This window comes from Mercurialis annua, linkage group LG5 (assembly GCF_937616625.2).
Source record: "Mercurialis annua linkage group LG5, ddMerAnnu1.2, whole genome shotgun sequence".
Classification (NCBI taxonomy): Eukaryota; Viridiplantae; Streptophyta; class Magnoliopsida; order Malpighiales; family Euphorbiaceae; genus Mercurialis; species Mercurialis annua.
This window is the reverse complement of record NC_065574.1, coordinates 53,979,537-54,004,797: the sequence shown is the minus strand read 5'-3', so window position 1 is coordinate 54,004,797 and position 25,261 is coordinate 53,979,537. Positions and strand designations below refer to the sequence as shown.

The window sequence follows — 25,261 nt, the reverse complement described above, 5'->3', positions numbered from 1 at the left end:
TTTTAAATTTTTTAATTTCAGTCATTAATATTTTCCTATCAAAAATGCTTAAGTGGTAGCCGAAAATTGATATATGACAGCCAGATTTTACTAATCTTATTTTAAAAATTTATCACACATACGTAATTTTATATTAAAAATGAGTTTTTAGGTCAAATTATGCATACATGATGACAAGTTTTTAGGAAAAAATAAATAAATTTCAGCTGCCACTTAAGTATTTTTGGCTGGAAAATACCGAAATGGAAAAAAAAACGTTCAGTGTTCAAAAAGAAAAAAGTAATAGTTTAGTGACTGAAATAAAAAAATTTACAAATTCAGTAATTTTCAAGATCAATTATCCTAATTGCTCGTATGTTATAGGAAAAATGGTCATTTATGCCCCTATGGTTTATTTCCAGGATCAATTAAGCCCTCAATATCCGGAAATGTTCAAATATTGCCCCTAGCGTCTTAAAATGTTGACAACCAGGCCCCTAATTTTGACGTATAAATGAAACCTTAGGGGCCTGGTTGTCCAAATCGGGGGTCTGATTGTTCAATTTTTAAGACGTTAGGGGCATATTTGAACCTTTTTGTACGTTGAGGGCTTACTTGATCCTAAAGCCAAACTTTAAGGGCATAAATGACCCTTTTTCCTATATTATATAACCTCAGCTAGTAGATTTAGCAGAACATGAGAAAAAAATAGATATAGGTAGAGATATTAAGAGAAGCCATGGAAGCAAAAATAACAAAGCTTGGGAGCTCTATTCCAGTGCCATGTGTACAAGAGCTGGCAAAAGAATCGTCTACAACAGTTCCACTAAGATATGTGCGACCTCATCAAGATTCTCCAATCATATTTGATTCTGCATCTCTACCCCAAGTTCCTGTCATTGATTTGCAGAGGTTATTTTCGCAAGAATTTATGGATTTGGAGCTGAATCAGCTCCACCATGCATGCAAAGAATGGGGTTTCTTTCAGGTAATATTTTATTTAAAGTTCTAACGCAAATAAAACCATATTTACATGGGATCTACCTTTTCCAAACAAAATTTAAAATTTGATGATTTTTAAGAAATAAATTGAAATTCGATTTTTTTTTTAAAAATAACTTAAATATTCAGTTACCATAATATATTTGGCCCATGTAAATAGGTATGTATTAGATTTTTAAAACTCTAATTTTTTATGTTATTTTGGTCACAAATTTTTTTAATTTAGACATGAACTTTAAAATTATAAACAACTGGAAATTTATTAATGACATTAGATCAAAACCGAGTTTACGTGGCAGGATCTGGTTTTCATATAGACTAACGGGAAGTTCTTACCTAGACCGGTCTATGAAAAATTCATAAACCTATCCAATGAGGTGTTAGAGAAATGAGAAGAAAGAGAAAATAATAAAAAGAGAAAAAAAATTGTATTAGATTTTCTAATACCTCATTGGGTAGGTGCATGAAAAATTCATGGACCAGTACTAGGTAAGAATTACTAATTTAGCCGAAATTTACATAAAATTTCACGTTGCTTGTAATTTTGAAGTTCAATGACTAAATTGAAATAAAATACTAAGTTTCTTATTAGAACAAAATAATACAAAAATTTAGTAAACTGAAAATTTAATACCCAAATATATAGCTAAGAATTTACAACAGAGACTTATTATTTTCTCATTGCAGCTAATAAATCATGAAGTGAGCACTTCACTAGTGGAAAAGGTGAAGGTAGAAATTGAAGAATTTTTTAAGTTACCAATGGAAGAAAAAATGAAATATTGGCAAAAGGCAGGAGAAATTGAGGGATTAGGGCAAGCTTTTGTGGTGTCTGAAGAGCAGAAGCTTGATTGGGGAGACATGTTTTACATGATCACTCTTCCACATTATTTAAGAAAACCCCACTTGTTTCCTAACCTCCCCCTCTCATTTAGGTATTGTCTCTCCCTATTCAAAATTTAATATAATTACGCTAAATTTACGAGATAGTTAAAAGATTATTTAAATGTATAATATATAAAAACTTAATAATATAAAAAATTTATAATTAGTTTAACCTAAAGATTGTATATGGTTGTTTGTACTTTATAGAGAATCATTGGAAGCTTACTCAGAAGAAATGAAAAATCTTGCCTTGAGAGTCCTCAACCTAATGGCAAAAGCTCTCGGAATGGAACCTAAAGAAATGACGGAAGCATTTGAAGATGGGTGCCAACAAATGAGAATGAATTACTATCCTCCATGTCCGCAGCCGGAGTTGGTCATGGGACTCAACTCCCACTCCGATGGCGGTGGCCTCACCATCCTCCTTCAAGTCAGCGACGTAGAAGGGTTGCAAATCAAGTATCATGGAAAATGGGTTCCGGTTAAACCACTTCCTAATGCTTTTATCGTCAATATTGGAGGCAGTCTGGAGGTAATTCCTACCTTGTATTATAGTAATATCAGTTCTTCTATCTATACAATAACAGAGCTCGTATGATCGAAAAATAAGATTAAAATTTTCACAATCATTGAAATATAGTATGTTTACATAACAAGTAATTGGATTTTAAAAAAAAATCATTTTAGTAACTAAAATCTATTTTTCCAGAAATGATACAATTTATTAAATTTTGACAATATTTTATTGACATGGACGATAGATAAATATAAATATATATATATATATATATATATCTAATTTTACCACATTAATAAAAAATAGTATCTATTTGATATTATTTATGATATGACGAATATATATTTACGTCGTCCATATAAGTAGAAATGGACCATAGATTATTAAATTGTGCTAAATGTTTTCTCGTTTTAGTAAAGAAAATAAAATTTGATGATTGTTATGTAAAAGCAACGCAATGCAATGTAGATTGATAACTGAAAAGAAAAAAAATTCCCTCGGAACATACAGAGTTTATTTCTAATACATCGTAGAAACTTTAGAATTTGATTTTTGACGAATGTTATTTATTAGTTAAAATTTTGTGTTGAAATGTATTAAAAAACAATAAAATTAAAATGTTACTTAATGATGGAGTCTGCCTTCTGAACCGGTGAGTAAGACCTGCAAAACAAGGTAGAAGCTAACCGGACGGTGGTTGTCCGATTAACTCTCTGATGCTAAAGTCAGTTTAGAGCTTTGAGCAGCGTTTTGTGTATATGAATGTAATTCTGATTCTAGGCATCGTGCTCTTTTTATAGTAGTCGAATATACCTTGTAGAGTCGTAATCCTACTTTGTAGGGATTCGGCAATATCGTAGGGATTCTCCTGATTTGTCGAGATCTACCTTAATCTGATAAGAGTCCTATTTAGGAACGTCTTCCTAAATAGTCTTATCTTCCTAAAGTAGAGCTTATCCTTTCATATATAGTGTTTGTGTCCGAATAGGACAATACTTCCATTCTTGGTCGATTACCCGAATCCCGGACCTAACGCGCTTTGGGCGGATCATATGGGATTCGGTCTTTATTGGCATATCACCGAATCTCAAGGGATTCGGTATCAATTGGCATATCACCGAATCTTAAGGGATTCGGCGTCTCCTTCATATCTTCGGACCTTCAGGGGGAGTCCGGTATCACCTGAGAGTGGATCTCCTGTGACTCGGCTCCATTATATTTACTGTAGGATTCGGTATCCATCACTTAAAGTTTAACTTTTAGATCGATTTGATGTTTTAAGGACTGATAGAGTCATCTCTCGAAAAAAAAAAAGGACTGATAATGTTAGCTCTATTGAGGAAAGTCTGGTGGGGTTTTCAGATTTTTGTGGATAGAATTTAGGCTCTTACTGGGTCAGGACCTCTATTTTCCATTATTGCCCTACATTGTCATGGGTATTAAATATTTTGGTGGGGGAGGGGGGGGGGGGCGCCCAGCTTTTTTTTTTTGGTACAAAAGAGGAGACAAAAGCCTAGGAAAACTTAGCAAAGGATATTACGATCATACGTAATTCCTTGAACATCATGCATAAGCCAAGGAACCAGGCTGTCCGGGGGTTCGTTATGCCAATCAACACCAATCTCGACATTGGGCTTCAACGAAGCTAAATGATCCGCTGCAAAATTAGCCTCTCTGTAGACGTGAGTAACAATCACTTCCCAGTCTTGAGCTAAAAGCCCACGAATAGCAGCTACAAGGTTAGAATAACCTGCTGCACACATATTGGAATTGATCTTCTCAACCACAAGCTTGTTATCAACCTCCATAATGACTTTCTTAGCTCCCAAATGTCTTCCGAGAAGGAGTCCGTGATAGACTCCTCTGAATTCTGCCCCAATAACTGAGTCGATACCAATGCACATCGAAAAACTGCCCAACCATTTACCAGAATCATCCCGAGCTAGCCCTCCAGCCTTAGCTATCTGAGAACTCTGATCAAAAGCCCCATCCGTATTGATCTTCATCCATCCCTGCTGCGGAGGACTCCAACAAATGGGAACAGTCGAATAGTTCAAACCCCTGCCATTGTTTAACCTGTTGTACTCATTGGTAAGATCAATGTAGTGAAGGAGGCTATCAATCTCCTTAACAATAGAAGTGAAAGAAATACTGTCATTATCAAAAATCATTCCATTTCTCCATTTCCAGCTACACCAAAGAACCACGCCAAAGACACTAACCCAGTTACGATTTCCATTACCATTGAACGCTCCATTCAGATTTTTCACCAACCAATCATCATAATTCAACGAATAAAAAGCTGCTCTCTTATCTTGCAGCAGGTATCTATTCCAAAGAAGGACAGAAAAGTCACAGTTACGCAAAGCATGACAGCAATCTTCCTGGCCTGAGTTACATCTAGCGCAGGTACCATTAGAAGCAAGGTGCCGACGACATCTCTCATCATTAGTCAAAAGTTTACCGTGAGTTGCGAGCCAAAGAAAGTAGCGGATTTTCTCTGGACCAGGCCACTCCCACACTGATTTCCAGCAAACCTGCATATTATTATCATTTCCATGAGCTGTTAAGCTATAGGCCGACTTCGTCGAAAAATTACCTGAGCTCGAAAGACCCCAGTATAAGAAATCAGTTCCATTGTTAGGATTAGGAGGGACAAAATTAGCAATTTCTATAATCCATGACGCTGGAATAGAGGCTGCAAACTTTCTCCAACACCACCCTCCATTCTCATCCACAAAAAAATTAACCGTCCTATGCAGCTCCTCCTCTGAAATTTGAGTAGTGGCAACACTGAGGAGTGTAACATTACCGCCTAGCCACGGATCAAGCCAAAAGCGAATAACGGATCCATCACAAAGAGCCCAGCGAACACCTTCATGCATGATATTCCATATTTTTCCCACCTGCTGCCACAAATGAGAAGCTCCCTTGGTGTTATTCAGACTTAGGGGAGCAATGTCCATCATCTTATACTTACTTCTCAGAATTTTAACCCAAAAAAGATCACGATTCGCAATGATGTTCCATCCAATTTTCATGAGCAGAGCTTCATTCATTGCGACCATATTCTTGTGCCCCAAACCTCCGCTGCCTTTAGGTTGATTTATCACCTCCCATTTAACAAGATTAATTTTCCTGTCACTTCCCGCTGATCCCCAAAGGAACCCTCTACAATTCTTCTCAATCAAGCTGCAGGTGCTTTTCGGAAGGGCCGTGGTTTGCATAGAGTAGACAGGCATAGCTGTAATCACAGACTTGATAAGAGTCGAGCGACCTGCCAGAGACAAAGTTTTCGCATTCCAGCTAGAGAACCTGCTTCTAATTCTGTCCATAACCCCACTTGAGTGTCTCTTAGTGTATCTCCCATGAATTAGAGGAACTCCAAGATAAACCCCAAGATCTTCCGTAATTTGAACCCCAAGTCTGTTAGCTAGCGAATTTTTGATGACACTAGGAACATTTATCGAAAAATGAACCTTAGTTTTCTGCTTGTTAATTTTCTGACCCGAAGAAAGGCAGAAGGTGTCCATAATACGGTTTATTATGTCTACTTGATCATTGGAAGCTTCAGCAAAGAGGAGTAGATCATCGGCAAAGAACAGATGAGAAAGACCCGGACAGTGACGACCCATACGAAGAGGTTTCCACTGCTTACTGAGACATGCTGTGTTAATCATTTGCGCTAATCTTTCAACGCACAGCACAAAAATATAAGGAGAGAGAGGGTCGCCCTGCCTGATACCACAAGAGGGATGGAAAGTATCGAGGATATTACCATTCCAAAGAATATTCATAGAGGCAGTAGAGATGCAGGACATGACAACATCAGTCAGCATGGTGGGTATGCCAACATCAATCAAAGTTTCCCGAATGAAATCCCAAGATAAACGATCATAGGCCTTCTCAAGATCAATTTTAACAATCATGTACCCCTTATTACCTCGTTTTTTCCTCATCGAATGGAGAGCTTCCTGAGCTAGCACAATATTATCGGTAATATGCCTTCCCTCTACAAAACTAGTTTGCGTTGGGCCAATGATATGAGGCATTATCTTCTTAAAACGGTTAGCTATAAGTTTGGTGATAACCTTGTACAGGACATTGCAAAGGCTAATAGGGCGGAAGTCTTTTAGAACATCTGGATACTCACACTTAGGAATGAGTGTGATGAGGGTTCGGTTAAGCTCAGCCGGAAGATGTTGACCTCTAAAAATGCCATGGATAAACTCACATATGTTCTTTCCCACTATAGACCACTGACTTTGGAAAAAATAAGCGTGTAATCCATCAATACCTGGGGCTCGAAACGGATTCATATCAAACAGCGCTGCCCTTATCTCATCATCTGAAATATTCACAGCTAACTTAACTGAGGAGGGGATGTCAAACACTGGGAATAAACCCCGACTAGGAAGGGGAACATTCTGATCAGAATTCCTAGAATAGAGCAAAGCGAAATACTGGACAGCCATGTTTTTCAACGTGTTTTGATCATCAATCATATTGCCATTCTCATCTTTAAGAGCCCATATTCTGTTTTGACGCCTACGCACCACCACTCTTCTGTGGAACAGCGAAGTGTTACGGTCACCGTTCACTATCCAGTCACAACGTGACTTTTGAAACCACAAAAGCTCCTCTTGATAGAGAGTTTCATCCAATTCCTTACGAAGGGTAGTCTCTAGATCAGCAAGCCTTTGATTACTATAGAAGTCTCTTGCACGTTGAATTCCTCCAATGCGAGCAAGAAGTTTCTTCTTGCGAAGAAAAATGTTACCAAATTCCTCTTGATTCCAAACTCTCATTTTTTCCGTAATACCCGTGATAGCATCAACAACAGGCGCCGTAGAGTCCCAATTATCTTGAATGAGTTTGTTAAAACCAGCTGCTCCTACCCATGCTGCCATGAACCGGAACGGTTTTCTAACAGTATCAGTATGATGGTGGGTACAATACTGAAGAAAAATGGGATTGTGATCGGATAGAACTCTGGGAAGGTGAAGAACGTAGTGATTGGAGAAAACACTATTCCATGCCTCATTACTAATAAAACGGTCAAGTCTTTTCAATAAGTTACCTCTCCTCCATGTAAAAGGGGAACCACGATACCCCAAATCAATCAAGTTAAAAGTATTAACCCAATTCTGAAAGATAGGACAATGACCTATTCTACCTCGAACCCCTCCTCTTCTCTCATTATCGTGAAGAGCAGCATTAAAATCGCCCCCAATCAGCCAGGGCTCAGAAATCTCCGTAGCTAACTTGTTAATGTCCTCCCAAAAGTGTCTTCTCAAGCTAGCATTAGGGTTGGCATAAACCACCGTCAACAGGAAAGAATTGGTACCCATATCCACCTTAAGGTGAATATAATGCTTATTATTCTCGATAATATTAAGATCAACATTATCCTTCCAAAGAATCCATATCCCCCCAGAATATCCCGTAGCTTCAATTCTATGAGAAAACGCAAAACCACACTTCTTGATGAAACTGTCTGCTTTCTCCCCGCTAATCCGGGGCTCCAAGATGCCCACAATATCGAACTTATACTGCTTACAGTAATTAGTAAAAACTCTAAGAAAAGACTTAGAACCCGCTCCTTGAACATTCCAAATAACAAGTTTATTTTTGTCAATCATTAAAAAATAAATGATGAAGAGAAACCGACCAACAGGAAAAAACATTAGACATTAGGAGACTCCACTCCATGCATGATCATATCCATAGTGGCATCACTTTCATTCGTCTCCGAGCAGTCCACGAACATCGCCTCTATCGGAGAATCAGGATCAATAATCTCCAAACAAGGGTGTGGAACAATGTTTTCTTTATAAAGCCTACTTCCAGTATTAGGGTCAGGAGGTTCAGGGTCAAGGTTCATAGGAGAGACACTTGAATCCTGGATTTGAGCATTGAGGGCAGAATTTCTAGTACCTGAAGGTTGAGTATGTTGTGCATCAAACATCACGTTAACAGCTGTATGATTACTAGCATCAAGAGAAGTATGGGCTTTCGTAACAATAAATTTCTTTTTGACATTATGGGCCTCCATGTTGGACATTTCAGCAAGGGCTTTTCGTGGGTTATTGTCTTTGGAGTTGCTGGGGATATTACTGTCTTTTCCTGCATGGGAGATATTCCTCGATACAGATTTCCTGGTAGCGGCCTTCACATGAATATTAGATCCGTTGGAAATCGGATTTTCCTCCACCATTCTAGGCCCCAAGTCTTCCTTAGTGATTTCCACCATATCTTCCTCAATTAGCGCTTCGAATCTGTTACTAGGGGGATTATTTGCCTTATTAGTATTATTCGCATGATTTTTACGAATATTTCCATTATTACCCCAAGGCTTTCCTTTTCGGCCTACCATCATCCAAGGACCAAAATTAGGGTTACCATCTTCGTTCATCTTCCCCGTTTCCAACCTCTCCTTCTCGGCGGATTCTGTAATTCCGGTAGACTCCACCCTCGAATTATTAATCTTGGATGGACAAGAATCCCTAACATGACCAAATCTACCACATTCAAAACAAATCCGAGGAAGACATTCGTATTCAACAAATTGGACGTTGCCATCCAGTCTAAACTGAGATACTAACGGTTTTTTGAGATCAAGTTCCACTGCAATACGAGCGAACTTACCCCTCTCAGCTGCCTCCGTACAGTAGTCTATCTTCACAACTTTTCCCACTACTGATCCGATATATCTAAGGACTTTCTTGTTGTAGTAATGAATAGGCATACGAGGTAGTCTAATCCAAGCATTAATGAATCTGATTTCATCATTCGAACAATCAAAACTCGGACACCATTCCTGGACAGAAAGATAATGGCCAAGCATCACCCAAGGACCTCCAGTAATAACTAACTCTAAATCATTAATATTCCTGAATTTGACAAGAAAGTAGTCATTATCTAAATCAATAACATCAAACGATTCAACAAAATTCCACATCGATTCTAATCTGTTGCACAAATTCCGGTATCCAATCGGCCTTCCTAGGAGTTTAACCACCACTGTTAATTTCCAAGGTTTGGACAATTCATCCCTGACTCTGTCGGAAAAAACGATAGCCGGCATTCCCTCACTCCTCAGGATAGAAACATCTTCCTCATCAACTTCAAAATCATCAGTAACACCTGCTAGCGTTTCTCCACGTTCCTTATCAGTTTGAACTAGTTTATCCCGAAAAGACATGGCCGCCGGAGGAGCAACATCATCCTCACCCTCTCTGAACTTAGCCTTTTTAGTAGACCTGTCGTCCTCTGTGGGTTCCCTTTGATCTTTTAGCAAAGACTCGCCACTGGAATTCTCCATGTCGAAAAATCTTTTGAGTAAATGAGTTCTCTTTGGGGCGCCCAGCTTTCAAGTTATTATAAAATGAATATTAACTATAGTTATTTTTTTTTAATTACTGAAATTAAAAATGTATTGCAACGAGATTTTTTTTTCAAAATGACACTTATTTTATTTTATTCTTTTGAATAAAGACACTAACTTATTGATTTGTCCAATGTCACACCAAATATCATCTGTAATGCGGGTGTTAATAATTATTTTAAAGTAAAATATATAAATCGATAACCTTTATAATATATATTCAAAATTAAATATAGAACTATATATTTTATTTTAAAATGGGTAAATTTTTTATTAGGTAGCATACCGTTTTAGTGAATTTTTGAACTGAGTATTTATAAAAATATAATTAAAAAATAGGATCCATTTGTAATAAATGAAAAGATTGATGACCCATAAGATTTAGTTGGTATCTAAATTATTGCCTTATTCTATTTTAAGGACCAAATTTTTATTTGCTGCATAGTAGTAACTAATAAACTTAATTTTGTTTTAATGGAATTTTTTTTGATAAAAATGCATACTTCACACCTTAATTTTACTTATTTTTATTTGAAAAATTGTCACACAAGTATAACTTGGGATAAACAAAATTTCGTTGAAATGATTGTCACGTTTTTTTTTTTCGCCAAAGAAATGATTGTCACGTTGAGAATAAATAAACATTGATTGTCATAAATGACAGAGGGAATGGGGTCATGACATAGACTTGGCACCCTCCAACTTGTAAAATTATTAAAATTAATATAAAAAAATTAGATTATATTATTATTTGCCCCCTCTAATTTTCAAATTATCTCCCCATAAATAAATTATATTACAATTTGGCCCCCCAACGTATAGTTCTAGCTTTGTCACTATCAAGTGTGCATTTTTAGCCGAAAAATCTCAAATTGAAATGAAATTAAAATTTAATAATTAAAATAAAATAAATCAAAAAATTTTGTTATCGGATTAAAATAAAACGATAGTTTAAGTACCCTAATAATTAATTATCCGAATTTTATGTGTAGGTGTTGACAAATGGAGTATATAAAACCATTGAGCACAGGGCAACTGTGAACTCAGATAAAGAGAGAATATCCATAGCCACATTTTATAGTCCGAAATTAGATGGCGAAATGGGTCCGGCACCGAGCCTCGTTACTTCAGAAAGACCGGCAGAATTCAGGAAAATTGGAGTTGCAGATTTTTGGAGATCATATTTATCAAAAGAACTTAATGGAACAAAGTACCTTGATTTTTTGAGAGTTCATAAATAAATGATTTTACAAGTACTATTTAACAAGATGGAAATGTTATTGTATGGTGTGGTTTAGGGTTGTTCAAATTTAATTTGGTTGGGTTATGAACTTTTAGAAGCCCAATATTTAAGAAATATGCATTTTTTTTTAAATTATAGATACTATTTTTAAAAAAAAATCATCTCATCCAACATTCATAACTCACGTAAACCAAATTTGAATACTCTTAATATGGTCTATAAGATGCTTCGCGGGTATGCATGCCTCTCTAGTGCAAGCAGTGTAACAGCCACGTCGTTTCCAAAATAAAAATAATCACTTTTTAACAAATTATGCACTGTGCTAATCGGCCTATTACGCTCTTTCTTATTCTTTAAGAACTCATGTTATTGTTTTATAAGAAATAATACAAGCTAATGTTCGTAGGATTTGAAAGCGTACGTGTCAAATGAGGAAGACATTATTATATAGAAAATACAAATTAAAACATTAATAATGAAATAAAGGAAGTAAATCGATATTTGTTTACAAAATTAAATGTTTTCAAAATGTTTTCAAATTCAAATAGTGGGGAAAATAAGACTAGCCAACCGACCGGATGGGCGGACAGCGAATGCACGTGTCACAAATCAGAAAGGATTTATCCATTTTCCACTCATAAAATTGGATATCTCTTGCGGCTCAAATCCTTAAGGAAGACTCAATACCATTATAAATAGGGGTGGACCATGCATATAGCCTTAAGGGGCATATGAATCGGCATTCTTATCCATATCTTTAGCGCAGGGGCACCAGATTCGAATTTGTAGAATCAATTGGAGAATATCCATCCACATTCGAATTGGCTAAATGTAGTATAGTTCGTAGGTGTTGTTCCGATGCGGAAATCCATTTTTTTTTAATTAAAGAGATAAGGCTGCAAGAAGAATTTAGAGAGGAGGCTTCACTAAAAGAAGAAGAAAGAAAAAAAACTCGAGTTTCTTGAAATCTTTTAAGAGGCAAGTTGGGAATAATTCAATAGCGAAGTGGTATAGGTATGTTTCACCATCTTCTAATTAACCCAAGGCACAACGTATGAAGGATGTTTCTTGTAACTCGTTGATTCTTTGATTACTAATTTTATAACTTGGATGATAACAACTTTTATTTTGAATTATATATTATATCTATAAAGGGTAGATAGTGTCTTAGTTACTTTTTTTGCCGCTGAAATTATTTTTCTTATAAATAACTTTTTCTAAAAAATATATTTATTTTTATACTTTTTGCCCAAAAAAATTTATATAATTACGTTCCTATTTTACAAAACCCGGTTCTGCCCCTGGTTATAAACCCATTAGTTTGTCTACTCCCAAATAATGTGGGAATCCACATGCATTTTTATAACTAAAAAAAATTACCTTAAAACTCAATAATTCTCCACTTGAAATTTTTAAAAATATATTTCTCAAGCAATTCATGTATAAATAAGATTGCACATAAACATAGTTATTTTTCGGTTTGGCCGTTGCATGTAAGTAAAATTCTGATTCAATAAGAGCGACTTGTAGACTTGAACTCTATCACATAGTACAACAAATCATGCACACCTTTTTCAAAAATTATATTCAAAAGTTTGTATATTAATGGCACTGCACGTCTATCCAAATTGAGTGAACGCTACAAAATTTTGTCCTAAATTACATAGAAACATTCTCGCTTCTATATTCACAAAGGTAAAGTTATCAAAAGTACACTTGTAGCTAGCCATATTCAACTATATGCTTTTAAATTTTTTTTAATAAAATTATTATTTTTTATTTGATATATTAATGAGCTCTTTTAAAAAAATTGTCAAAAGTCGATATGATAATGATTTTAATATATTAGTGTGTGGTCAATTATTAAAAAAATAGTTAATCAAAATTATAAAAAAGAGCATAAATTTTGAAATGAAAACAAAATGCAAGTAAATAATGTAAAAAGGAAGGAACATTAGAAAATTTAATTAGATGTTAAATTTTTCATATGCTATTGTTAGTGGCGGTAAATTTAACGCATATGTTAAATTTAATACTGATTATAACACTGTATTTGAGTCAGATTTTAAGACTCAATGCTAAATTATAATATTAAAATTTCATTTTAGTACTATATAGTGGATGCTCTCATATTGAGAAGTGATTAGAATTCAGAAATTTGAACTATAAAATTTAAAATGTGAAATTTAAAATTTAAATATATGCACCCAGACATACTTTTTTAAAAATACCTACTATATATTAGGAATTCAACTTATTTTAGGTCATTTTATCATCATAGCCGTCACAAACACACTTTCTTCTTAAAATTTCTCTCTTTCTCTCTACTTATCTCTATTTCCGTCTCAATTTCTATTTTCCTCTTTGCTTCTTCCCTTCTCAAATTTTCTCTCTCTCTTCTTCTTCTTCTTCTTCTTTGTGATCGCGTTTTTTTCATCTCATCGTCTATCTAGTTGTTGCGTGTCTTTTGGTGAATATTTCGTCGTGATTTTTTCGCTGTCGCGTTTTTTCAGTGAATTTTTTGCCGTCTTGTTGCTTCCGCTGACTTTTTTATCGCCGCGTTTCTTTCGATAGATTTTTCGACATTGTTTTTAGTTTTTTTTGTAATTTTTTAAATTTTCGTTACACAATACCTATACATATAACTTTCAATTGCGTTTGTAAAAGTCAGATCTATAGTTAGACTCGGCCAGACCAGCTCAGAACAATGCCTATACATATAACTCTCAATTGCATTTAATTTTCATAGGGTTGAATCATAGGGTTGCCAACCACTATTTAAAAGTATTAATCAAATTTATATCCAACCTAATTTTGTAAAACCTTTTAAATTAAAAATTTGGCCCAAATATTTTTTAAATTTTGCATTTTTTTATTAATTATGATAAAAGCTTTTAATTTTTATAATTATATTCAATTTAAAAAGAATTGCAATTATGACCAAAATTTTAAATTTATTTTTTAAATCCAAACTTTTCAATTTTTTATGAATTGTGACTACACGTTTAACTCTTTTTAAAAGTTAGACAATTTTTTAAAATTTGGTCGTAAATTATAAAAATGCAAAAGTTTGAATTTTAAAAAATGAAACTCACAAATTTTGGTTACAATTGCAAAAAAAAGGTTTCAAAATGGACATAATCATAAAACTTAAAAACAATTGATCGTAAGTGATAAAAATAATATAAAAATTTGGATTTAAAAAATAATTAGGCCCAAAAACTTCATATATTTGACCGTCAATCCGTTATAAGAGACTAAGGATGCAAATTAAACATAACCCGGTGGGAAAAATTAATCAATTATACAAAAATAATATATGATTTCTTAATTATTACTCCTTCTGCCATGAATTAATAAATTATTTTATTATTTTGACGTTTTAAATTATATAAGGTTTAAATGCACCAAAAATCACCAACTTTCGTGTGTTTTTGATGTTTAACATAATGTTTTAAATTCTGCAAATTTATGTGAATTTTCAATTTTTTTGAACTTTTGCTCAATTATTTTTTTTCTCCCGTAAGCCCTCTTTGGCATGCTATTATTACAAAACTACATCTATATAAGCAACTCATTGCTTATGCTTTCCACAAATCTATGATGCACATATTAAACTTCCACTACAACTACTGCAAAATAAAACTTTTATTACAACTTTTCTTTATTTCATTATCTAAATTTAAACTCCAATTAATTTTTGAGACAATTTAGTATGACATTAAGATAAAAATGAGAGAAAATAGAGAAGAATTAGCATCAAGCAGCCAATTAGGTGAAGGCCAAAGAGAGTCTAAAAGAGATGATGATCACAAAGTTTCATTCTACAAGATGTTTGTTTTTGCAGATAGGCTTGACATGAGTTTGATGATAATTGGGAGTGTATCTGCTATTGCATGTGGCCTCTCTCAGCCTCTTATGACTCTCATTTTTGGTCAGCTTGTCAATACTTTTGGCACTAATCAAACTTCTGATGATCTTGTTCCCAATGTTTCAAAGGTTAGTTTTCTTGCAATTCATGATTTTTAATATACAAAATGAATTTATAATTTCATAATTCTAATCTCGTTTGTCAAATATATTATAATTTTAAATTTTTATCGGTTTGATTTATTATATTTTTTTTATTTTTATAAATATATCCATAACTTGTTTAGATGCGCTCAAATGGTATAATATTCTGCGTTCACGTATACAAAATAATCTTATTCATTATACATAATATCGCACCACAATTTAATTGTACAAAGATTAATATAGATTTTTAATTTCAGTAATTTTTAATAGAATTTAAACAAAAATAGCATTTCGCGTATTTTTATCCAATTGAAAAGATGAACAAATAATCTTAGTAATTGTTGAATTTAACATGTATTTTTAGTAATGATTGAAAATGTTTAAACAAACCTGTTTTAGATTCCATTGTATTTTTATATTTTTACACAAATAGCTTCTAAAAATTAAATTTTTTTTTTTTTTGATTAAAAAAAATTAAAATTTTAATACTTCATATAACATACCAATTAAGCAATTTTAAAATTATAAGAATTAGTGTCAACTTTTAAAGCTGAATTTAAATTTATCAAAATCAAAAGTTTTTTTTGGAACATATAAGTTATACTAATATAATGTTTTTTTTTTCTGTGTTGGTTCCAGTTAGTACTGAAGTTTGTATACATGGCAATTGGTATAGGCATTGCTGCACTTTTACGTAAGGCTACATTGCAATTTTATTCTCTTTAATTTATTTTCTTTTAGAGTAAGTTTATATATAGAGCTAACTAATTAATGAAGTATTATTTTTGTTGGGTTAAAGAGGTGTCGTGTTGGATGGTGGCCGGAGAAAGACAATCCGCTCGCATCCGACGAATGTACTTGAAAACCATATTGAGACAGGATATTGCCTTCTTTGACACTGAAACGACAACCGGTGAGATCATCGGAAGAATGTCCGGTGACACAATTCTCATCCAAGATGCCTTAGGTGAAAAGGTTGTTTCTATACTAAAATAACTTACATAGTTCATTTAACAGTTATAATTATGCCAGTGCATGAGGTAGGGGGTTCAACCCCCGACTCCCCCAGGCTGTAGTTTGTCTGTTTAAAAAATACATAATAGTACTTCGTAATTTCCGTTAGTTCTCGCTAACAACTAATATAGAATATATTCATCTCCGCTAAAATAAAAGCGTTGATGAATATTAATATCGTTATCTTAGACCGTTAAGTGCTCGTGCAGGTTGGGAAATTTATACAACTAGTATCAACTTTTTTAGGGGGATTTATTGTTGCTTTCACTAAAGGATGGCTTCTTGCATTAGTTCTTCTATCTTGTCTTCCTGCTCTGGTCATTAGTTTTGGAATCATGGCCTTGCTCACTGCTAAAATGTCGAGCCGCGGCCAAATTGCCTATTCACAAGCCGGAAATGTTGTAGAACAAACAGTCGGTTCCATTAGAACAGTAAGATTATTTAATGATTTTAGTTCATGCATATTCCGGATATTAAAAAAATTTCGTGTTACTTCTTTTTGGTTAGACAAGTTTAATTTGTTTCAACTTAAGCACTGAATTTCAAAATTAAAAGCAACACGAATTTTTTTAGTAATTTCAAGCCAAACTATAGTCCATATGGTAAATATTAACTAAATTTTGTCACGTCGTAGAGTAATAAAACGATTTTTTGCACCAAAATGCAATTCATTATCAATGCAAAAGAAATTATGGCGTGACAAGATCCGGTTACTACATAGACTCAATTCAACTTAAAATCAATAAAAACACTTTAAACTATTTATAATTCTGAAATTTTGTATCCAAATTCAAACAAATTAAAGTTTAATGATAACATAAAATAACACGAAACTCTAGTGATTCCGAAAAAGTTCTATATATTTCAATTTATTTTTGATATTCTTCTTATTATGTTGAATTACTGCAATTAGGTTGCATCATTCACAGGAGAGAAGGATTCAATTGAGAAATACAATGAGAAGTTAAAGATAGCTTACAAGGCCAGTGTGCAACAAGGATTGGCCTCAGGCTTAGGAAATGGTTTAATGATGTTTGTGCTATTTGGAGCTTATGGACTTGCATTATGGTATGGAGCCAAATTGGTGATAGAGAAAGGTTATAATGGTGGACAAGTCATCAATGTTATGTTTGCTATCATGACTGGAGGAATGTAAGTCTTTACGACGGGTTAAATATTTTTACGGTTATACATAGAGAGAAAATGTTTTTGTTAGGATTTTTTTAATCTAGTTCGGTTCGGCTTCAGATTTTTACAAAAGATTAGTTTTGAGATGAATGGTCGGTCGATGACTGAACTGACCGATGCTCTTTCCTATTCTTGGTGTATTTATTTTTTAGTACTACTTTGTTTTTATAGGTCATTAGGACAAACTTCCCCGTGCCTACATGCATTTGCAGCAGGGCAAGCTGCAGCTTACAAGATGTTCGAAACCATCAACCGAAAACCAAAAATCGACGTCTATGACACCAACGGAATAGTATTAGAAGATATCAACGGCGATATAGAGCTAAAAAATGTGAATTTCAGATATCCCGCGAGGCCCGAGGTTCAAATATTCTCAGGATTTTCACTACAAGTTCCATGTGGAACAACTACAGCTTTAGTAGGCCAAAGTGGGAGTGGAAAATCAACCGTTATAAGCCTAATTGAGAGATTTTACGATCCGGAAAGTGGCGAAATTCTTATAGATGGAGTTGATTTGAAGAAATTGAAGCTGAGTTGGTTAAGGGAACAGATTGGATTAGTTAGTCAAGAACCTATATTATTTGCAACTACTATTAAGGAAAATATAGCTTATGGAAAAGAAAATGCAAGTGATCAAGAGATTAGAAGTGCAATTGAGATGGCAAATGCTGCCAAATTCATCGACAGACTGCCTAAGGTAATTTAATGCAAAATTTGCCAATATGAACTAATTTGTTAAGCAAATAATCAACATACTAAATCTTATTTAATTTTTATTAAGTGGACCTTACATGTTTTTATTTGCTTCTTGGATATAATTGACAATGAAAATAATCGGACCAAATCGGTATTAATCTTTTGTTCAATATATTTATCAAAGTTGGTCGAATATGCAAGAAGAAGAATACTGGATTACAGTTCAAAAAAAAAAACTCAACATATTAGAAAAAAAATTAAGGTAAATCTTTTAAAAAGAATTTTCAAAAACCCGGTAAAGTTAAATTTTATGAAGATTGTACGGGCATCCTTCGGCTTCGAGCTAGCTGATTTTGGTTTTGCTCGCACATATTTTGGACTTTTTTTTATATATTTATTTAAGGAGTTTATATTCCCTCTGATGTTTGTTTCGGATATTGTATTGGTTTTTTCTTTTTATTTATCTTCTGGTAGCAACAAATTCTGATTTCTTGTCTATAATTTTACTAAAAAAAATGGTAAGATTCTGTATTTGCATATATAACAGGGACTTGATACAAAGGTAGGAGAACACGGTACACAGTTATCAGGTGGGCAGAAGCAACGAATCGCCATAGCAAGAGCGATTCTGAAGAATCCGAAAATCCTGCTTCTGGACGAAGCAACAAGCGCGTTGGACGCGGAATCTGAAAGTATTGTTCAGGATGCTCTACTCAAAATTATGTGCAACAGAACTACTCTTGTTGTTGCACATCGTTTGACAACCATCAGGAATGCTCACATCATTGCTGTTGTGCAAATGGGCAAAATTGTGGAGAAAGGTAAGGCAAATCCTGCAATTTCTGCTCATTATCATTTCATAGTGAAATCGTAAATTAAAATAGGTAAAAAGTACAAAACAAAACCCTCTTCGTTTTTACAAAAGTACAAATCAACCCTTTTATTTTTTGGAGTATAATTAAGTCATTTTTGTTTTCAAATAGAACAAATAACCCTTTTCATCCGGTATCATTAGAAACACTGGCTGATATGTCTCTCATAATCATACAGGAAAAAAGTTCAAAAATAATTTTAATGTTTAAAATATTTACCAAATATCTGAGGGGTAAGTGTGCCAAAAGTAAACTAAAAGAGTTTATTTGTTCGATTTTAAAACAACAAGTGTTTAATTGTTTAATTTTTAAAAACACGAGGGTTTAATTGTGCCAAAAATAATAAAAGGGCTAATCTGTAATTTTGAGAAAAAATCGAGGGTATTTTTGTACCTTCTGCCATTAAAATATAATTTGAAAGATGAAATACTGTTGATTTTAACTGTCTAGCCGTCAATTTTACGTGTCCTGATAAATTGATAATTATACACACATCAAAGCCAAATTTGCAATTTCTATCCTCACTTGGTCACCATGTCGGAGGTATTAAATTTTTGAAGTCACTAAACTTTCACATTAACTATACAGCAAAATCCATGCGAAAGCCCCTGTACTTTATCTGTTTTGTTCGAGAGGTCCCTCCTTCAAAATTTGTCACGTCTAAATCTCTGTACTTATCAATAATCCAATTTCAAAACCCTTTTATGGAGGAAAAATAACAAGTGTAACTCACTCTACGTTAGTTAACAGAAAAAAGTCATGTGGCATTCCTTCCCATGAATTGAGGTCCACGTGTCATTAATTTTTAGGACTTATATCACACTAACTCACAACTTAATTAAAAAATGTAATACAAAATAAATTTGATAGCAAAATTGTTATTTTGCCATCACGAATCAGGATTTCAATTTTTTTTCTTTCACTTCTTCTCTTCAGCCTCTCAAACAAAGACCTAATCGACGTCGTCGTGTCTCTTCGCCTCCATCTGATCGACGTCGTGTCTCTTCACCTCCATCTCCAATCGACGTTACTCTGGTTTCTGTCATTAATTCGATAAAAACTGTGTTAGCTTAGCCGGCTGGTGATTAATGAAGTGGAGAAGAAAAAGATAGCTTGGCCGTCAAACGCCACCTTCGACGACGACGATGTTTTAGGAAACAGATTTCGCGCCGTCCTTTCTAATCTTCTTCACTCCTACGTCGTTCGCTCTTCCTCCTCTGGTTTGCCGTCTTTGATTAATTTAATGTAATCTCAACTAACGCCCTAATTTGCAGTCGTCATGTTTAATTTTCGTAATGAAATCAATTTAATAAAGAATTGATTAATTGTGCTCAGTTTGTTCTTGCTTCATTAAAAATTATTGAGGGTTGATTTCTTGATTGCCCAGAAGAGAATTTTGAATTATGAATTGGCATGTGATCAGAGTAAATATGCAGTGGTTATATTTGGAGAAGATGGTAAAGTAGCATATTTGCTCCCTATAATTTATATTATTATATACATTTTTATAGGGACTAAAACTTATAAAATTAAACTAATTTTTATTTTCACACTCTCACTTAACGCAATTGAGTTACACTTGCCATTTTCCATCCACAGAAGGGTCTTGAAATTTGATTATCGACAAGTATAGGGATTTAAACGTGACAAACTTTAAAGGAGGGACATCTCGAACAAAACAAGTAAAGTACAGGGGCCTCCGCATGGTTTTTTCTAACTGTATTCAATTTAAATTAATAATTAAATTATTAAATTTTACTGTTTCTCTGGTAAGTTAACTTTAATTTTACAAAGTTCCTAAAGCCAGAGTGTCCATCTTATAAAAAATTTCTGGGTCCGCCACTGATTATTAGCGTGCAATTTCAACTCAATCAAATGTCACACTCTGCTCTGCATCAAACGTAACCTAGTCGTAATTTTTGTTCCAGGTTCTCATGAGGAATTAATAAAAGATACGGAGGGAGCATACTCGCAGCTAGTTCGTCTCCAAGAACAAACTCAGGACTCTAAACACTCTCCGCTTCGAAATGCAGACACTTCCGAAATCAGTTCCGACACAGACCATATGCATATCTCCAGGTCTATCAGCCTGAAACGATCTTCCTTAAGATCCCTAAGCAGAGGTTCATCCGGAAGTAGCCATTCATTCGCAATTAGTACCTTAGCCTTTGGCCTTCCTGGACCGATCAGCTTCCGCGAAATCGATGAACACGAGCGGACCACGGACCAGCTACACACACATAAACAAGTTTCTATCAGAAAGCTAGCCAACCTTAATAAACCCGAGTTCCCTGCTTTATTGGTCGGAACTATTTCTGCAGCCGTAGTTGGGGTTACACTACCCGTGTTCGGCCTTTTACTCTCGACATCGATTCATGTGTTTTACGAACCTCGGAATGAGCTGAGAGAAGATTCTAAAACTTATGCAATGATCTATGCGGGAATAGGCTTACTGAATTTCGTTTTTATTCCCATTCAGAATTTCTTCTTTGGAATTGCTGGGGGTAAATTGGTAGAAAGAATTCGTTCTATGACATTTGAAAAAGTTGTGCACCAAGAAATTAGCTGGTTTGATGATCCTGCAAATTCAAGGTGTGAATTCTCAAACTAATTTTTTTTATTTAATTATAGAGAATGAAAATAAATCCAAAAAATTTACAAAATTGATAAATATATTTAAATATCTGATAAATTTATGATTTGGGTTAACTATATGTAAACTGGAAAAATTGAAGGATCTAATTGATAAAAGTAAAATATATTTTAGTTTAGTTTTTTAATGACAAATTAGTTCCTGATTGGAAGAAATTCAAATAAAAATAAGTGATTGTATATCAAATTTCTAAAGAAAAATCATCAAATCAAATCTAAAACAGTTATATTTGTAAAAGATTCAAAAAAAATTGAAAACCAAATCGACGACCTGACATGAAACAAAATTGTGTGCTAATAACCTAATATGCACTACTTGATTTGTAAATTTATTTACAAAAATAAAAAATATATTATCAAAATATTTTGATAATAAAGTCCACTCCTTGATCAAACCTCGTCATCAATTTCAAAATGATCTTTGATATACAAAAATTACAGGCATGACATCTGATTCAACTCATGACAAACTCTTCATAAAAAATGATGAGAAATCTTTTCACAAATAACGAATAAAATTGAAAAAGATAAAATATAACGTTTAAAAACTAAAACTACTATAATCCATGTCTATAATTTGTTTTTTATGTAGTATATTTTAGTCGATCAATGTACCACCTGAACCAGAAATAAATAGCCTTACCGGTTCGATCACCGGTTAAGTTTAAAAAAACACTGATTTTGCATAAAAAGACTTTAAGGAGGTTGTTTTTGCATAATTTTCAGTGGTGCAGTTGGTGCAAGGTTATCTACTGATGCTTCAGTGGTCAGCTGTCTCGTTGGTGATACTCTAGCTTTATTGGTCCAGAACATAGCAACGATCATAGCAGCCTTATTTATAGCATTCAAAGCTAACCGGATTTTGACATTTGTAGTTCTTTGTGTGACACCCTTAATTCTATTCCAAGGTCTCATCCAGGTTAGGTTTCTCAAAGGGTTCAGTGCCGATGCCAAGGTTAGTCCCTTAATTTGTAATTAAATTGAAATAATTATATTCAAAATTTGGTCGGTCTGACGTAGGGTGATTACGTCGATTTATTTGATTAGTCCAGTTACAAAAGCAAAACTCGATAACTTTGGTTTTGATTGAAGTTTGAATATAATTTTTCCAACTCGTCAAATTGATATATCAAATTGTCCAAAAAAATTTAAAGATATATCTATTAAAACAGTCAAACATGTAGATATGTAAAATCATTTTATCTAAATATAAAGTTTCAGAGTTTTTAGAAGTTATTTTTGGAATCGGAAAGAAATAGACGTGTAACTGATTTGTGGAGTTATTAAACTATTGCCTTATTTTGTTTAGGTGTCTAAAATAAAATTAAAATTTAATAATCCAAATAAAACAAATTAAAATTTTGTCATCAAAGGTGATAGTTTAGTAACTTTGAAAATTAATTGCCTAGAACAACGGAAATACAGAACTCGATAAGTTTTCGTGCAATATATAGACGATAAAAAAAAGGTGTTCGCTTAGTTACGTAGTTTTACAAATTTATGCAGGTGATGTATGAAGAAGCAAGTCAAGTAGCAAATGATGCAGTTGGAGGTATTAGAACTGTTGCATCCTTTTGTGCAGAGAAAAAAATTATGGATTTATATCAGACAAAATGTGAAAATCCTACAAAACAAGGTGTTAGGCTTGGAGTTGTTAGTGGTGCTGGTTTTGGATTTTCTTTCTTTCTAATCTTCTGCTCATATGCCTTCTGTTTCTACATTGGTTCTATTCTTGTTCAACATGGAAAAGCAACATTTGGAGAACTTTTCAAGGTACCAGGTTTTATTGGATCAAATTATTTTTGCGGTTATTGAATTATAATTTTTTTATATAACGGTTATTATCGTTTTGTTTGTTGTATTTTAGTAGCTGAATTTTCATTTTTTACTTCAACGAAAGTTTATTATAGCAAGTCGAGTCAAAAATTACTTATATAGCAATAACATTGTGGCGTTATTGCTATAGTAACCTGTTGTTGATGTAAATAAAAATTCACTTACCGGAATATAATAAATGAAAAGTTTAACATATTTTTGGGTCCGTGTACTTGTTCTGTTATTGTTATCGAATCTCTCCACTTCTATCTTTCAACATTGAGTTCTTGTACGTCTAAATTTTACACCCATTAAGTCTTTTCGTTACGAAAGATGTTAAAGGTGTCAATTTAAATTAAAATAACGGATCAGGGATTCCTTTAATCGCATTAGCAGCACGTGAAGTACATATGCTCCATTTTCATGACAAAGAGACCTAATTATTTGAGTCTTTATTTTTCAGGTATATTTCGCGTTGACTATTTCGTCGATAGCGGTTTCTCAATCTAGCGGCTGGAGTCCCGACTCTGTGAAAGCGAAGAATTCGGCAGCTTCAATTTTTGCAATTCTTGATAGAAAATCAAAAATTGATTCAAGCAGTGATGAAGGTATTGTTCTTCCATATGTAAATGGTGATATTGAGTTGGAACATGTGAGCTTCAAGTACCCAATGAGGCCTAATGTTCTCATTTTCAAGGACTTGTCTCTAATTATCCCTTCAGGAAAGGTACTAATTCTTACTCTTCACCCTCAAACCTTAAACTCGAATGAGTTTTGATTTGATCATTTTAGTTACTAAATTTTAATTTAGCTTCAACATAGGTTTTTTTGGCCAAAATGATAATGTGGCAATATTTTTTGCTTGTATTGTTTTGAAAACGTGTCACTTATGCATAATTTCAACTCATAATGGAGTTTTCTGGTCAAACTATGTATACATGTCAAATTTTTTGGGAAAACAAATAAAATCCGACAGCCACATATGAATTTTTTGTTAAAAAATCTCCCATTGAAACAAAATTAAAGTTTAATAACCAAATTTTAAAAATAAAATAAAATTTGGTAAGCAAATTGAAACGACTCAAAATTTGATCACTAAATGCAAAAATGTGATTATTCTATCTGCAGACTGCTGCATTGGTTGGTGAAAGCGGCAGCGGAAAGTCAACAATTATCAGTCTAATCGAAAGATTTTACGATCCCGATTCCGGTCATATATTCTTAGACAACGTAGAAATAAACAAACTGAACCTAACATGGCTCCGACAACAAATGGGACTCGTTAGCCAAGAACCAATCCTCTTCAACGAAACAATCCGAGCCAACATAGCTTACGGCAAGCAAGAAAACGTAACCGAAGAACAAATAATTAAAGCAACAAAATCAGCAAATGCACACAACTTCATTTCTTCACTACCGCAAGGTTACGACACTCGCGTTGGCGAACGGGGAGTTCAAATGTCCGGTGGACAAAAGCAAAGAATTGCCATTGCTAGGGCAATACTCAAGATCCCTAAAATTTTGTTGCTCGATGAAGCGACAAGCGCGTTGGACGCAGAGTCCGAGCGAGTGGTGCAGGATGCTTTAGATAGCGTAATGGAGAACAGAACTACGATCGTTGTTGCTCACCGGCTTAACACCATTAAAGGAGCTGATATTATTGCTGTGGTGAAGAATGGTGTGATTGCTGAGAAGGGGAGGCATGATGGTCTTATGAAGATTAAAAATGGTGCTTATGCTTCTTTGGTTGCACTTCAATTGAGTGGAACATAAGAAATTATGAATTTATAGGGTACATTAATTTTTAATGGGCTATAGTAATTGAATTGGAATTATAAATTAAACCTCAATTTAAAGATGATTTATAAAACTATACAATTTTCGGCTTCAAAGTTCATGTCTATATTTAAATCACAATCTTGGGGTGTTCAAGATTTATTTCTTTAATTTGTAATTTTTCTTTTATATTTGGAATTTAATTTTGTTTTCCTTTC

The 25,261-nt window shown here is 33.8% G+C and overlaps 2 protein-coding genes across 2 annotated transcripts; both read left to right on the top strand.

Annotated features, from left to right (window-relative positions):
* The first annotated feature begins 669 nt into the window (after positions 1-669).
* Positions 670-11,145, top strand: LOC126680016 (oxoglutarate-dependent flavonoid 7-O-demethylase 1-like). The gene is made up of 4 exons (XM_050375046.2): positions 670-967; positions 1,669-1,916; positions 2,074-2,398; positions 10,763-11,145. The coding sequence occupies exons 1-4, from the start codon at positions 719-721 to the stop codon at positions 11,009-11,011; spliced, it is 1,071 nt and encodes a 356-aa protein (XP_050231003.1). The 5' UTR covers positions 670-718; the 3' UTR covers positions 11,012-11,145.
* A 3,411-nt stretch (positions 11,146-14,556) lies between these two features.
* LOC130014675 (ABC transporter B family member 9-like) lies at positions 14,557-25,256 on the top strand. The gene is made up of 12 exons (XM_050375038.2): positions 14,557-15,012; positions 15,670-15,724; positions 15,830-16,005; positions 16,254-16,475; positions 16,958-17,196; positions 17,404-17,929; positions 18,476-18,749; positions 20,729-21,392; positions 22,179-22,407; positions 22,959-23,225; positions 23,731-23,994; positions 24,396-25,256. Exons 1-12 carry the CDS (start codon positions 14,746-14,748, stop codon positions 25,038-25,040), a joined length of 3,828 nt encoding a protein of 1,275 aa, XP_050230995.2. The 5' UTR covers positions 14,557-14,745; the 3' UTR covers positions 25,041-25,256.
* The last annotated feature ends 5 nt before the right edge of the window (positions 25,257-25,261 follow it).